Below are 16,047 nucleotides of genomic sequence, written 5' to 3'. Positions count from 1 at the left end.
AATCTTTTACTTAGTAATAAACACATGGGGGGAAATCCAAGATAAGCTTAACTCTATCTTGATAATGACTAATCCTCTCAACACTTGCTGAGGGGCACCTGGGTGGCTCATTGGTTAAGCATCTGTCTTCTACTCAGGTCAGGATCTTAGGGTTCACGAGTTTCAGCCCACATTGGGCTCTACGCTGACAGCTCTGAGCCTGGAGCCTGCTTCAGATTCTGTGTCTCCCTCTCTCTCTGCCCCTCCCTTGCACATTTGTGCTCTCTCTCCCTTTCTCCCTCCCTCCCTCCCCCTCCCTCTCTCTCTCTCTCTCAAAAATAAATAAAAATATTAAAAGAAACCACTAGCTGATTATTTTTTATCCTCTAGCTAAGGCTGACTTCAGGTAAAACTGTGTGCTTCCTGAAGACCAAAGTTGTTCAGTTCAGTTTTGACCCCTTAAAGGCTAAAGAAAGTGCCTGACATATATTGGTGGTGTTGTAAATCAACACAAAAGGGGTAAAAATTTGTCTTACAGGCTACCCACTCACAGAAAATGCCTCTGCTTTTACTAGGCACTTCTTGTTACTCAAACATCGAGCCAGTCCCCTTTTCTTAGATACCCAAAACAAATATATTCCATCTATTTTTCTACCGTTCAAGATGTTCCACTATTAATCATCAATTTCTTGCACCCTTGGTCTACCAAGAAAACTGAAATCATTAGGCTCACAGTATTTCTTTTACTTTGTACTATCTGTCTCTTTTTCTTATACCTTGCTCTGGTGTAGATGCCTCTACTTTCTTTCCAAAACTTCTTCATGTGTGCTTTTTGGTGAATCCACCCAATAGTTCCTTTGAGAACATGGTCAGTTTTCTGACTAAAGGGTGAATGGTGGCGTTTGGTGAGGGGACTGATGGCATGTAAGAAAAGCACATCAACAGGTGCCAAAAGGGCCACTTCGGAAGAACGTACATTCCTTTCCCTGAACCACACCATTTTTCCAGTCCTTAAACAGGCCAGTGTCACGAATTTTCACTATTTTCCTCTCTACACAGATTCTTTTTTCTTTGCCATTAATAACTGTTGAGACACACATCTCACTGTGGCATAAAAAGAAATTTCACTCACTTCTGCTGCCATCTCTCTTCTAAAACAAAACTCCAAGAGAACATTCTATCTTATACTAGTCATTTAATTTCTGTATTCTGCTTTCCATCCCTTCTCGATCAAAATGGCATTCTCAAAGCTCACTAATGTCCTGCTAATCACTATGTTGAAAGGTATTTCCTATGTTTTTGTTTTGTTTCCGTGAACCTTTGTTTGTTGTCTCAACTTTCTTCCTAGTGTAACTTCATAGTATGCTGCTTTCGATTCTGCATCATTTCTCCTTCAAATGGTCTCCTAGTGGGAACATAGGCATGCTTTAATTTTCTCCCCAGGCTCATCCCAGCCCTTCCAACTAGCCTTCCCCAAGAATCAGTCTTTCTTTCATTTTTCCCTTTTAATATTCTTCCTCTAGGATCTATGTCTGATGTAGTTCAATTATCACATGTATGATTAGCATTCTCAATTGATTACAGAGCTCTAATCTGGCTACAGAGCACCAGAATGGTATCTCAAGTAGTTGTCTGATATTTCCTTGTGGAAATATCCTTGTGGAAATGTTCTCACGTAACATCACAAACACCAAACTCATCGTCTTCTCTGTAAACTGGGCTATGTGAATGGTGCGAGTTCCTCAAGTACTGGATTTCAACATTTTGACCCTCCTTACTTCCTCCTCACGTTTAATCAATAATGCGTGACATTCTCTGAATCATTCCTTTGCTGTAGTTCCTGCAACAGTCCTTAACCAATAAATGTTTACAAAGAAGTTATAAGGAAAATTCACATATATCCAAACATGTCCTATACTCTGCCAGTTCAGACTCTTACTCAAGCTTTTCCTTCTCCTCCCTTTGTACTTCTAAGATCTTATCCAGCATTGAAGGCTCACCTCCAATATCAGCTCCAAGAAGTAGTTTTACTAGGGATAAATACTCTGTCCCACTTCAACTCCTATCATGTTTTGTTTATATATTTAATTTTACACTTACCAGACTGCCTTATATGAAAATTATATATTCAAATATTGTTCTACTTCCAAATATAACTTGTGAGCTCTTGGAACACAGTAACCTTGTCAACTCAGTTTTTCCTCAGACTTAGATCTGCCACAGTGTGTATACATTGTAAATACTTAAAAACTTACTAAGTGTCTCCAATGAAACTAAACTGAGATGGGATTTGAGTATTAGTAAATTATTAAGAAATCTGTATTCAGATGAAGACTGTCTGAAATTCCTCTGAAATGGTTAAAAGGCTTTTGACATATCACCCCAGAAAATAATAGCAAGATAAGAGATCAATGATATAAAACATAAATACAGTATCTTTTTCCCCCCAGTGGGCAATCAAAATTAGGTAAGAAATTATTACCTAATACTTGTTATCTGAAATTTCCAAAGAATAATGTTTTTTGTTGTAGTTACTGTTTTCAGTTTTGGATGTGTATTTTTCTTTCTACCTTAGCAATTTTTAGCTGTGTTGAAGAATTAAAGGGAGACAAAGGAACACTTGTTTAGAATACTTATTTAGCTAGTTGAAAGGTCTAAGACTGCCTTGATGCTGATAATGGTAGTTCATGCAAGAATGTTCCAATGCCTTTGCTTTTGAGAACCATCTCGGGCTTTCAAATATGATCAAACTTTTATTTATAAAAATATTTGTGTATATGGAATTTTGAAGTTTTCTAGCTACATGCAGTATCTAGAATTTAAAAGTTTTTCACTCTGAGTTCTTTACGTTTATATTTAACACAAGCAATATTGTGCCTTTATGACATTTTTTTTTTCTAATTTATAACAGAGTGACCAATTCAAACTTGAAGATATATTCTATCCAAATAGGTCATATGGGTTCCAAATAGCAAGATTTCATTCTTTTTATGGTTGAGTAATATTCCATTGTGTGTGTGTGTGTGTGTGTGTGTGTGTGTGTGTGTGTGTGTGTGTCACATTTTCTTTATCCATTTATCAGTCAATGAATGATATGGATGGAACTAGAGAGTATTATGCTAAATGAAATAAGTCAGAGAAAGACAAACACTGTATGATTTCATTCATGTGTGGAATTTAAGAAACAAGCAAAAGGAAAAAAATAGAAGCAAAGAAAGAGACTCTTAACTATACAGAACAAACTGATGGTTACCAGTGGGTAGGTGGGTAGGGGGAAGGGCTAAATAGGTAATGTGGATTAAGGAGTGCCCTTGTTGTGAAGAGAACCAGGCGTTCTATGGAAGTGCTGAATGACTATATAGTACACCTGAAACTAATATTATACTGTAGGTTAATTAACTGGAATTTAAATAAAACCTTAAAAAACCCAAATTGGTCATATAAGGAGTAAATAACACAAATTTTAAACAAACATATATAACACTACATCCCTTTGAAGGGGCATGTCAGCATGAAGTTCCTTGGCATGTTTTGAATATCAAAATGTTTTTGGTGGCAATTATCAGAATTGTTGAATTTCTTACTTGTGCTCATCTTTACTTTTTAACTGGTTTGGACTCACAAAGCATTTACCACACAGTCGTCATTTCATTACCAATCTTGCGGCAAATTCTGATTTAAAACATTACAGATGTATACAGATGGAGAGCTGACAGAGAATGGAGAAGAGGAAATAAGAGTGAAGGAAAGCAGGGCATAAATTCTGTGGGATAACCGACCTAATTGGCCTGGCTTATATTATTTACTAATCAAGTTGATAATGGACAACAATAAAACCACAGCTATTAAAATCTCAACGAAAAACAACTGATTGACTGGGTTTTATTTTCCCATGACCTAAATTAGATAGCTACCATGCCAACTTGATGACCGTGCCGGTCTGCATCAGCTTCATAAAACACTCCAGAGAATCTCACAGTTCCCAACAGACTTTCACATGCAGTGCTACATATTCAACTTTCTTTCAGCCATATTTTTTTAGTGACAAATATAAAGTGTGAGCAGGAAAGGTAAAAATGTTCCACCCACTTAATTTTTATTTGGCATGTCTACAGACAGGTAAACACACAGGCTACTAGGAGATAAATGATTTTCATATTTCTTCACAAACACCCTAGGAGGAGAGAGAATTTTCTTAGTATAAAACTCAGTCCTTATTCTGTCAGGCAAAGTAATTATGGAACCAAAACAAATCCACATTGTCTAATTAGGTCATTAAAAAGCATAAATGCGTCATGGAAGCTTTTCCCCTTGCCTAAGACATAAAGTAAGACAATGAAAACAATCTGGTAATATAGAAAGGTTCAGAATTTCTTTTCAAAAATAATAGGTCCTTTCATCTTTCTATTTCCCTAAGACGAAGACAGTTAATTTAGAGACAAAATCTGTAATTAGTTCAGGGTTTACTTTGATTATGTTTCAAAATATTTAACCAAAAACAGGAAGATAGAGAAAGAAAGAAAATACACTGAAAAATTATCAAAGGAAGTGAATAAAAGCAAGAGAGTGGGTTGCTGATCAAAATGTATTGTGCAGAGACAAGATGAATATAAAATCTACATTCATGTAAACACAACCAATCTGGGGTACCAGAAAGCTCTCAGGAAGAATACGCAGGCATCTGCCTTTGGGATTTCAAACCAGACTTTAATCACAACTAACTTAAATAAAAACAAATGGCATGATTATTTGCCTCTTCCTCTTTCTACTTGTTATTTCTTGAGTTTTAGAAGACTCATGGCTCAAAACGTTAAGAAACGAAATGCAAAAAAAAAAAGGAAAGGAAAACAAACTTACCTGTGATCCTCTTGGCCCTCGCTTGTGGTCCCATTCTGAATGCCCCATGAGCTGTAATATAATATAATAATTACCATAAATTCAATGATGCTTATTTTATGTGGCAAAAAATGTGTACTCCTTCTTCTAAAGATCAAGTTTTTGAAATCTAAGTTTTAATAGTAATGTATTAAATAGCTATCATGAATAAATTAATATACCTAGTCATAATTTCTTTGATAGCTAAGATTCCAAATGGTAGTTGTTTTGAAGATATTTTAATATTACTGTCTGATAGAAAGAGTCTGCTAATACATAGCTTTATGGTTCTTTTGTCAGAATGTCCTAGAGAGATGTTAACCCAGGTTAAGCTTTTTAAGTTTGTAAGCCATTAGTTTTCTAGTTTATTAAGAAAATACGCTAAATAAATCATTAGTATAGCTTAATTTACTGTCATGAATGACAAAAATGAGAAGGCAAAAATATTTCAATCATTTTTAATTCTGTTTTGATAATATCACAAAACATGGGAATTCTAAAGAGTGAAATGATTTAATGTGAAATATGCCCCCAAGGTCACAAAATGTAGATTTACATCAAAAGAGACACTATAAGACATTATCAAGTTTGTCCCATAGCTGTAATGGCCCTGAACTACTCTACTTGCAAAGCATTGTATTTATTTATTGAAAATAACATTCAACTAGAAGAATACTAAGAAAATAGAAGATGCTGACTGAAAGGAATAAAACTCCATTCATCTGTCCAGTACACTTACTATTCATGTGTCCCAATGGAAGAATTCCCCATCACTAATAAACCAGCACACCAACAGGACAGACCCTTCAACACATGCATATACATTATTAGATTTTCTATACAACAGCAATGATTTCTTAGTGGATATAAAGAAATCTGTTCAAAAACTGAGAACAAACTGAGGGTTGATGGGAGGTGGGAGGGAGGGGAGGGTGGGTGATGGGTATTGAGGAGGGCACCTTTTGGAATGAGCAATGGGTGTTGTATGGAAACCAATTTGACAATAAACTTCATATATTGAAAAAAAATAAAGAAATCTGTTCACAACACAATAGCAACAAAAAAGTATTATAGTTTTGAACATTAGCAAGACGTGTGATAACCATAAACAGAAAACGGTAAAACTTTTCTGATGGTCATACAGTGCTCCTGATTAAAAAGACTGAATTGTATAAAATTATTAAGCGTTCAGTTCTACCCACACGAATTTACAGGTTTAACCTAATTTCAGTGAAAAGTGATCCATATTTGTTTAGGAAACTGAAAAAAAAAAAACAACTAGGTAAATTTTATCTGAATAAACATTGGTAAGAATGAGAAAATATTAGAAGAGATAGTAATACCCTAGGGGATATTAAAATATATTCTAAAATTTAACCCTAATTATGAGCTAGTGATTTAAGACTCAAAATATAAATGAATGAGATGTAGTGGACACTTGTGACATGAACTCAAGTACATATGGCAACAAAATATGAAAAAGAAAACATAAATATCAATGAGTATTTGATGAATTAGTCAACAAATGAAAAAAAGAAATAGATTCTTTGGAAAAAAATTAGAGCTGAACCTTATACACAAATATTAATTCTAGATAGATAAAAACACAAATTTAAAAAGATAAAAAGCATAAAATAAAATAAAGTCCAAGCAAATATTTAAACTACCTTGAAATGTGAAAAGATTTTCCAAACTAAACAAAACACACACATACACAGAGAATCAAAACACACACACACACACGCACATACACACAGGATTACGATTCAACTACATAAAATCCTCAAATATCCGTGTACAAATGTCACACTGGCAAAATATTTGCTTCAAATGGCAGGTAAAAAAAAATAAGTATCTTCAGTACACTAATTTTCTACAAATTTGAAAGTAATGCAACTTAACAAAATAATTACAGGAAAAGATAGTTCACAAAACAATTATCAATAATCAATACTGGAAATAACTTTATTTGAAGTGAAAAAATTTCAATATAAACAAAAGCAAGAAATGACGCTTGCCTATTAAATTAGCAAACTGATAATATTCTGGGAGCTTAGTATGCCTATATATTGCTAGTATGTAGTGCACAGATACACACATATGTATATATTTACATATACATATATGTATATATATATCAATCTTAACAGATATTGCATACTCTTAAAAATTCATACCCTTTGAATTAGAAAATAAAAATGTAAAAATCCAGTAATTACAATGTGTCAATCACTGTGTCATCCAACCACAGGGGAACTATCCACTAAATTAGAGTATACAAAAGAATATAATATTGCATTTACAATGTGGCCTTCAGGGCCCTTTTAAAAATTACATGCAAAATGCTCAAGTTTTAATAAGTGAAAAATATAACAAAGTAATTTTAAATTACTCATTTTTAATAAGAAGGTCAGTTATTGTATGCCTTGGAATTAGTGAAATGATTTAATTATAATTTGGCTAGCACACAGTTTGGGGTAAATTAGCCCAGGTAATCATCATATAACTTGAATGTTTACGCTTAGCGGACATTTCTTTAATGCTTTAATTTTTTTTAATTTCTGGATTTAATGGCATTACATCTGCTAGTAAATATTAATACTTATATAAAGTTGATTATAAAAAAAGTTAAATACTAATCAATTAGTGAAATAAATAGTCTGATTTAGAAACATATAAATCAACATTTAATTAGTTGTTCACCAGAACTATCAAAACCCATTCCTGACACATTTCATCACCTGCCTTATTGACCTATTATTATTAAACTATTATTATTGACTTTTGTCAATAATAGGAAGAAAAAAAATAATAGAAAGAGGAGATACTTGCTTTGGCAACTTTAAAGAGATGATAACTTGAGTACTACCTAAATTTTCTGAAAATAGTATTTTATAAAAACTGTTATGCCATTATTCTCTTGCTAATGACTTTAATGGGATAATTTAATAAATTCTATCATGAGTGTCACAATAAAAAGAGGTAAGTAAACCACAAACACAAGTTATAATACATAATACATAATACATTGAACAAAAACTTTCAAAATACAGAGTCACTTGGGTCATCCCTTAGCACAGAACAAGAAGATAAACTTGATAATAATAAGCCAGAGTTTATAAACCTCCAAAAGTTCACTCTCTAAATCTGACCTTTTGATTTAGGGTAAAGGCATTCTATTTTATTCTATTATTACATATTTATTTTATATATTATTATATTTAAAAGTCTGAGTGGACCAGCCATTTGGTACTATTTCAAAATGTATTTTTAAATGATACTATCACTACTTTTTTCAAAATAATGAAAAGTTAAAGAAATCTACATGCTATGCAATAAAATCAAAAAAGCAATAAACTCTGAAATGATAAACAAGATACTGTAATATTCTCTATTTGATGGAAAGAGAGTCAAAGAAACTTCAACAAGATTTTTTTTTTCCCTTTGGACTTGAAGAAATCATATAAAGACTTTGTTTTTAATTAAAATAATCTGAGTCAAAATGTAACATTAATTGTTTCAGTGTCGAATGTATGGGTTTTGTTATAATATTCTCTGTAATTTGTTTTTTAAAGGCAGTAGTAGGAAGTAGTGGGGGTGCTGTACAGGGTGTCAGGGCTCTGCTCTCCCTGTGATTACATCATACCCGGCACAGGTAGGGGTGAGGTAGGGAGTGAGGATAAGCACATGATAGCACATGCATTTTCATCTTATTTGCACAAAGAATTCATTTTACTATCATAACAGCACTGCCCTTAGGACAAAAGACTAAAATAACCACAATGTTTTCACTATCCCTTTTAAAAAACCATGCATAGTGTGATAAACGGCTTGACTTATTTATTATTACAGATTATTTACATTAAAATGAAGCATTTGCCCACAGGTAAGTATTCCTGTTAATGCTGTACCATAGGACTAAATGCTTTAGGAAGTATATAGACATCTCATTAGCTTCCCTCTCATGACTAAATTAGGACAAACCAAAAATCTTGGTTATAATAAACAGTGACAAGGAGATCTTGAACAGGGAAGTCAGTGAATTTCAGAATTAAGTGCAAACCAATACTGATGAGAAAGTCAAAACCTCCTTTGAATCAAACAGGTAGGATTAGTATTAAGTTGCAGATGACAAGAGTAGTCATTTGACATTTTCATGGGCTTAGATGAAAGACAGAAATCGGTCATGGACCATAAGGAACAGAAGTAGAAACTGTGGAATTATCTTTTTCTTTTTGCACTTTAATTCATCTGGACTAAACTTTCAAGAAAAATGAAGAGCAGCATGATACCTAGATAACTCTGGGGAAAGAGACACTTCATTAACATGATATGATACTCTTTCTGAAGAAAGAATGCTTAGGATTTTATGATTAGTTATGTACAGTTTCTAGAAATGTAAGAGAGAACGAGAGACACATACTGAGACTGACTAGAAAAATGAAAAAAAAAAAGGTTTTCAAATGTATTCTAGCTGGTCAAGAATACATGGCTGCTTAATTCAGGAAGAAAAAAGAATGTTTGCCTCTCACCTTTAAAAATACCTTCTTAACTACTGAAATATGATTACCCCTCTGGGTAAAGGCATTTTAATAAGAAGGTTTGGGGATATATAGGTCACCAAAGTTATACCCACAAATGCTAAACAAAAATCTTTCTATCTGATGAAGGAATTCTCAAAAAAAAAAAAAAAAAAGAGTTATCTCTCTTCTTTTCCAGGTCCCACTAATCAAGATAGGAAAATGCAGATCCTTATATTTATTTCTAGGAAACAAAGTATACTTCCTTTAAAAGAAACACAATCTATTATTTAAAGCATTTCAAAAATCCTAACTTCCTTGACACTGAGTCATTTTCATCCTTATGGAGTAAATTCTTTCCTCTCTCTTTTATTTTTAATAATACATTTCTACATTACAGCCTTCAGCTAACAGTATGTTACACAGTACTTAGTTCCAAGGAAAACAAAACTGCTGCCAAACACCGAATTTAAAAAGTTCACAGGAGAAAGCAAAGGAGAAGTCAGCATGGAAACAAAATGGTTCTATCCAAGCAGAGGTATTTTTAATAATAGCATGAGAAATGCAGACAGTTGAAAGTATGCTTCTGTAGGTAAAATATTTTCCTTTCTTGTTTCTAGATTTTTCCCTGAGCCATATTGCATTATTTTTTTGTTTGTTAATATAAAAAAGAACACCTTTTTAGGGGCTCCATGGGAGGAAAAAGTTCACCATCGCTATTACTGCAAAGAGATGAAAGCTGCATGAGGCCCACTAGGTGTGAAAAAAATAATTCTTTGCACATACCTAAGGAGGTAAGAGGCTTTACATAAGAAAAAAAAAAAGGTAACACACAGAGACAATCCCATTGTTATCCTGGCCTTCCTCTCTAGAAACCATTCCTCTACTTCACTTGTCAAAAATCACTAAAGCATATTTTTAAAAACACATAAAATAACATATATATGCCGTATTATATAATATATATAATTATATTATATATAATATATATTGTAGTGTCTATGTGTGTGTGTATATACACACACACTATCTATACTTATATCTACCATAGATGGTGCATAGGAGGATGCCAAAGTTGCTATATAAACTTCCTTTTCATTGCATCATTTATTCATTAAATTTCTAATGCATATTTATTATATGCCTATTGTGTTCAAGGAACTGTTCTAGGCACAACCTAGATGTGAACAAACCAAGATGTATCTCTACTCACCTGGCTCTTACAATTCTAGTGAAAGGAGACAGAACATAAGTGAATAAACAGAAGATAGCAGGAGATGATAAAGCTACACAGAAGCTTGGAATAAAGGAAGGAGAATCAGCGGCTCAAGGCAGAGAGGGCCTGGGAACAGAGCTAATTTCATATAAGTAGATCAGGGAAATCCTTTATGAAAAAGTGGCTTTTTAGGAAAGAACTGTATCAAGTGAGAGCTGTACACACAGATATCTTGGGGGTGGGCGTGCCAGACAGAGGAAATAGGAGATGCAACGATCGCGATCTCGAGATGGGAGAAGTGGTTCATTTGGGAAATAGCAGATTATCCTTAAGCTAAAATTTTAAAAAGAGCTGATCTTTTTTAACCATAGGTATATATTTGGTATTTACTCCCTTCCTCTGGTATGAAATTGCCCAAAAGTTAATCTTTCGATCCACTAATTAAAAATTGCCAAGTACATTCTCTTCAGCAATAACAGACCAGGGATTCCCCCTCTTCCCCAATCTCTTCCTCAATTTTATGCAATAGATCCCACACTCCACAAAGGCACCCTTAGATTAGCCATAGCACATAGCACAAATCTGGTGTCCCTTTACATTTTTCAAGAGTCATAAAAGACACAGCAGGCTGCCTTTTAACTCTACTTACTGTGAGAGGCATGAAACTTTCCATTTGATAAACAAATTAAAGCTTCTCTTTACACTTAGCACTTCCCTTTGGATTCTTCCCCTTTGCATACTCTTTTTATAATCTCTTTACTACTTAAGTTTTCTCTCTTCAGGATTCCATGTGGGAAGGTAGACCTGGACTGCTCACTCCCCTGACCACAGGGTCTACTAGATGGCAGTGCCTTGGCCTGGAAAGCTCTTTGACAGACAGTCTAGCCAAGCTCAGTTCCTGTCTAGTCCTTTGAGGGGAACTGCTCTTAATCCTTTGTTTCTTTCCTTCACCTCTTGCTATCAATGGAGTAAGAAGTTCAAGAGGACATTGTGCTCTGCAGAAGAGGGACGCTGAAATCTATATTTGATTTGGGCCTTAGGCTAAAGATGTTGACAGAATCCCTGAGGCTCCCACACACTGTCACCCAGCCCTGCAGGGTTCTTCCTTAGGGTTTGGGGCATAGAAAGGCCTAATTGCAGGGGACACTGACAAGATTTACCCTCCTTTATAATTGAATTTACAGACTGGGAGACTCCATCAGACACCTTTGGGTAAACCAGATAGGTTTGATCAGTGGCCTTGGTTCTTACCCATAGCCTACCTTCACCACCACCACTTTATCACATCACCCATACCCAAGTCCATCTCACTCTGCAAAGGCATTATCAAGTGATGGAGATACTATCAAAGATTTTAGGGGGAAACAGGACATGGTTACATTACACTGAATACTGCAAAAAGCCACAAAAATATTCATCAGATACTCCAAAGGCATCGTACAGCATTTGGGGGTGGGGTGGGAGGAGGGCAGCTGTCACACCTCTTGCCCTTTACTTTTGAGGCAGGACAAGGGAAGTGAGTCTTTTTCAACTTACTGGTCCTAGCCTTTCATGCCTCAAGGATCTTTCTCAGGCTCTAAATATGTTGTTGTTGTTTTTTTTTTTTTCCAGAATAATTTAGCTTCCTCCTATTCTCCCCATCTTGAATCTTCAGACAAATTAGTAGGGGGAACAAAGATTCTTTAGAACTAACTCTCCTTAGCACTGAGACCCTGGAAATAGTAAAGAACTGAATGACCGAAATTAAGGGATATCTTTGTTTTCACAGTTGCTGATAACTACCTAAATTCCATCCACTCTACACAGAATACATCCCTGATCCTGACTCTTAACATGCCAACCAAGTATAAATTTCATAAACATGAGAAATGAAAAGACTTCAAGTAGAAAGAAATTCAAAAATTCTGGAGTTTGGGGCGCCTGGGTGGCGCAGTCGGTTAAGCATCCGACTTCAGCCAGGTCACGATCTCGCGGTCCGTGAGTTCGAGCCCCGCGTCAGGCTCTGGGCTGATGGCTCAGAGCCTGGAGCCTGTTTCCGATTCTGTGTCTCCCTCTCTCTCTGCCCCTCCCCGTTCATGCTCTGTCTCTCTCTGTCCCAAAAATAAATAAACGTTGAAAAAAAAATTAAAAAAAAAAAAAAAAAATTCTGGAGTTTGAAATCCCATCCTCTCTACTGTAAATCATAGATCTATTTCTGACAATTATGATGATATTCACACACTCTGATTTAGAGTGTTTCCATAATTCTATTTCTGTCTCTGTTATCCCAATGACAATCATTACTCTAAACCTATATGTGGTCACTGATGAAACTAACGCTTCCATTATTTTTACATATTTACATATGACATCTGTACTATCTTGATTACATAAATTGTTGACACTTTTACTGCTAATTTGCATTTTTGGTACTACTATGAATAATGCAATCACATCGGTCTTGTGCTTAAACAGTGCAACATTTCACAAAGAAATAGCAGTAAAGTTAAATAAGCTTGTGAAATTCTGCAAAATATAATTCTACTTAGTCGCAATATATATTAGCATTATTAAAGTTTGAGGAAGTCTTAAAGAAACACAATTCAACTAAACATTTCCAGAATTTGATCACAGAATACTTTTCTTTCAAAAGGGAGTAATAATTTTATTTGGAATACATTCTGAGAAACTATTTTTTACAGTTTTCTAAATGCTTTCCATATACATTATTTTCATACAATTTATAGAATCATGTATGATCACATAATTCTTTCCTACTGTATTACTTTTAACAATAAGGAATTACTGAGCCAAACCAAATATCCCATCCTGGGCAATGAAGTATATTGGTAAGAAAAAAGAAAAAGATGTGGGAGTTGATTTGTCTTCATGGAATTAATAATGATGATAGTTAATGTGATAGATTTATTTCTCTAAAATCCATTTTCCACTCTCTAGTCTCCACCTCCTTTAAAAACTGTGGAATAAGAGAAAAAATTAATGTCTCAGAAAATCTTATGTAAATCCTACAAGTTAATTATATTTTTTAATGTGGGCTATAGAATTACCTCAAAATGTATATAGTAAATTACATGTCAGACGTTAGGTTATACTAAATTCTACTAATGTGTCTCTTTAATACACATTATTCATTGCTACATTCACATATTTATTCATAGAAATATTTACTGGGTGCCCACAATATATCTAGCCCCATGCTCTATGTAAACATAACAAATACTGATATTGCCAACCCAGAGTCACCACAGAATCTTGAAGTACCTTCTGAACTGTTAATCAAGTATAGCACATTGGTTAAGCACATGGGTTCTGGGAGGCTGATTAGTTTAAATCACAATCTGACATGATACTTACAAGATACATGATCTTGGAAAATTTAATGAATGTGTCTGTGCCTCAGTTTCTGTACCATTAGAATTCAGATAATAATAGCATTTAACTCATGTGGGTTAGGGGATTCTTAAATGAGTCATTACATAAAGAAGGCTTAGTACAATACCGGGTGTGTAATAAGTATCACTCATCAAACCTTAGCTGTTACTTCTGTCACCATTAGTAATTATACAATATTATTTAGGTGTTACTGTATTCTGATTCTTTTTAAAAAGTATAAATCTGATGATATATATGGTTACTTTCTATTAAACTAGAATGGGAGAAACCCATTCCTTGACCCATGCCACCACACAGTTTATAAAATTTGATCAAATTCAAAAGTAAAATAAAACTCAAGCATCATTACTCACAGTAACATAAGAGATGTACATGACAATGGAGTCTACTGAGTGTACTGCATCAGGTCAGATTTACTTTCTGTGTATCAATTGGAAAACCCAACCTCTAACATTACTAGGACCCCTTGGTGACGCATGCAGTAATGACAAATGGGATGGCTTACTCTTCCTGACACATAAAGAGTAGCAAAAAGCTGAGAATCACAAAGAACAAACACTTGAAAAGATCAGTTAGGTAAAGGCTATGCTATGTTTCTTCAATATCAAAAAGACTTGCACCTTCAGCTGTATGATCTACTAGTTGGAAATACAACCAAATTTCCCATGCAAGTGACAGTTAATTAGCCCTAAAACAACAAGTGAAAACAAAACAAAACAAAACGAAATCCATGTAAAACAATCACAGTAAAAAAAGCTTTTAAGTTCTAAGCAACAAAAGAAATACATTTTTCTTGTGAAATAGTAAAGAGGCATTATGGCTTAAAGTCATTTAACTCTATCAAGTTTACTTCAAGTGAAACCCAAATCTGTGAGCAGCCTTGAATGTGATTATAAATCTGTATTTTACAGTTTGTTAAACTACCTCTTATGTGATTTCTGCCAATTTCTATAACTGAGTAGAAATCTTTAAAAATGGGGGTCTCATTTATTATTTCCAGCTTTTCACCTGTTATTTTTAGACTAGATCATGCCAATATTTCTCAGTTTCCCTATCTACATTCATATTGCATTTATACAATGTCTCCTGAAAGGGCTCATTCGAGAGTATTTTCCCCAGAAAAATTATTAAAACCCAGTCAAACCCAAGAGGGCAAATTCATGAAACTAATCTATAAAACTGATCTTTACTTACAAGAAAAATTTGGAAATCCCAGGGAAAATAATAAAATCAGAAATAGCCTCAGTTGTGACAAAAGCTTTAACTCAAGATTCAAGAGGTCTTGCATTTGGATAGTTTTAAGGATTTTTTTTTCCTTTTTCTAAATCAAACATTCTTATGCATTGTATGTGGTATAAACAAAAATAGTTTCTTTAATGTAAAAGCATTAAAATTAACACTGTGTGCTGAGAAGTGGAAAAATTACTTTTATCCCCAAATAGTTTAACACTTGTGAACCCATAAAAATACAGATATATTACTGCTCTGTTTTTAAGCTGTTATGTATCAACAAAACTAACTAAATCAGAGGAAAATTCTCCACTTTAACCATCTTTCTCAGAAAGGGTCTTAAAAGTCCATAGCATGACTTTTTCAAATAAATCTCAGTAATTCATGTGACTTAAAAAAACTGAACTCATTTTAAGTCTCATAAAATGACATAAAATACTGAATTAATTTTTTAAAATTTCCTCTCAACATTGGCCCAAAAATGCTTTTTGTAAATTTTTAAAAGCCTTATTCAGTTGTAAGCTATGTTTCTCATTAGCGCCGAAGAAACTTCAGCAAAATGACATAATTCCCAACATTTTCCAGACTACTTCCTTCTTGTCAAACAGCTTCATTTTGGGGTCGGTGAGAAAAGGGCAGATTCACTTACAAGGCAGAGAACAATATATACCAACTCCATTACACGTCCCTTGGGTTTCTTCTTTTTCCTCTGAACTTGGTATTGCCAAAATTACTTTACTTCTACTTTCTACAATTAGTAAGTTTTAACAAAACGTGAATTTTGTCCTCAGATTCTTAAATGTTATTGGAAATAATTTATTATAAGGCCAGAAG

The 16,047-nt window shown here is 34.1% G+C and overlaps 1 protein-coding gene across 2 annotated transcripts in view; it reads right to left on the bottom strand.

The window, feature by feature from the left end:
• PDE3A (phosphodiesterase 3A) overlaps positions 1 to 16,047 on the bottom strand; it is a 317,086-nt gene that overhangs the window by 126,641 nt on the left and 174,398 nt on the right. Inside the window, exon 2 of one of the 2 annotated variants that reach the window (XM_045463832.1) lies at positions 4,837 to 4,887. The exons of the other annotated variant lie outside the window; for it this stretch is intronic. Coding sequence (XP_045319788.1) covers positions 4,837 to 4,887 — 51 coding nt within the window. The remainder of the gene's footprint in view (positions 1 to 4,836; positions 4,888 to 16,047) is intronic. 2 annotated transcript variants of the gene reach the window in all.

The sequence above is a fragment of the Leopardus geoffroyi genome, chromosome B4 (genome assembly GCF_018350155.1).
Source record: "Leopardus geoffroyi isolate Oge1 chromosome B4, O.geoffroyi_Oge1_pat1.0, whole genome shotgun sequence".
NCBI classification, from domain to species: Eukaryota; Metazoa; Chordata; class Mammalia; order Carnivora; family Felidae; genus Leopardus; species Leopardus geoffroyi.
Note: the sequence above shows the minus strand (reverse complement) of the source record. Positions and strands in the feature narration are given on the sequence as shown.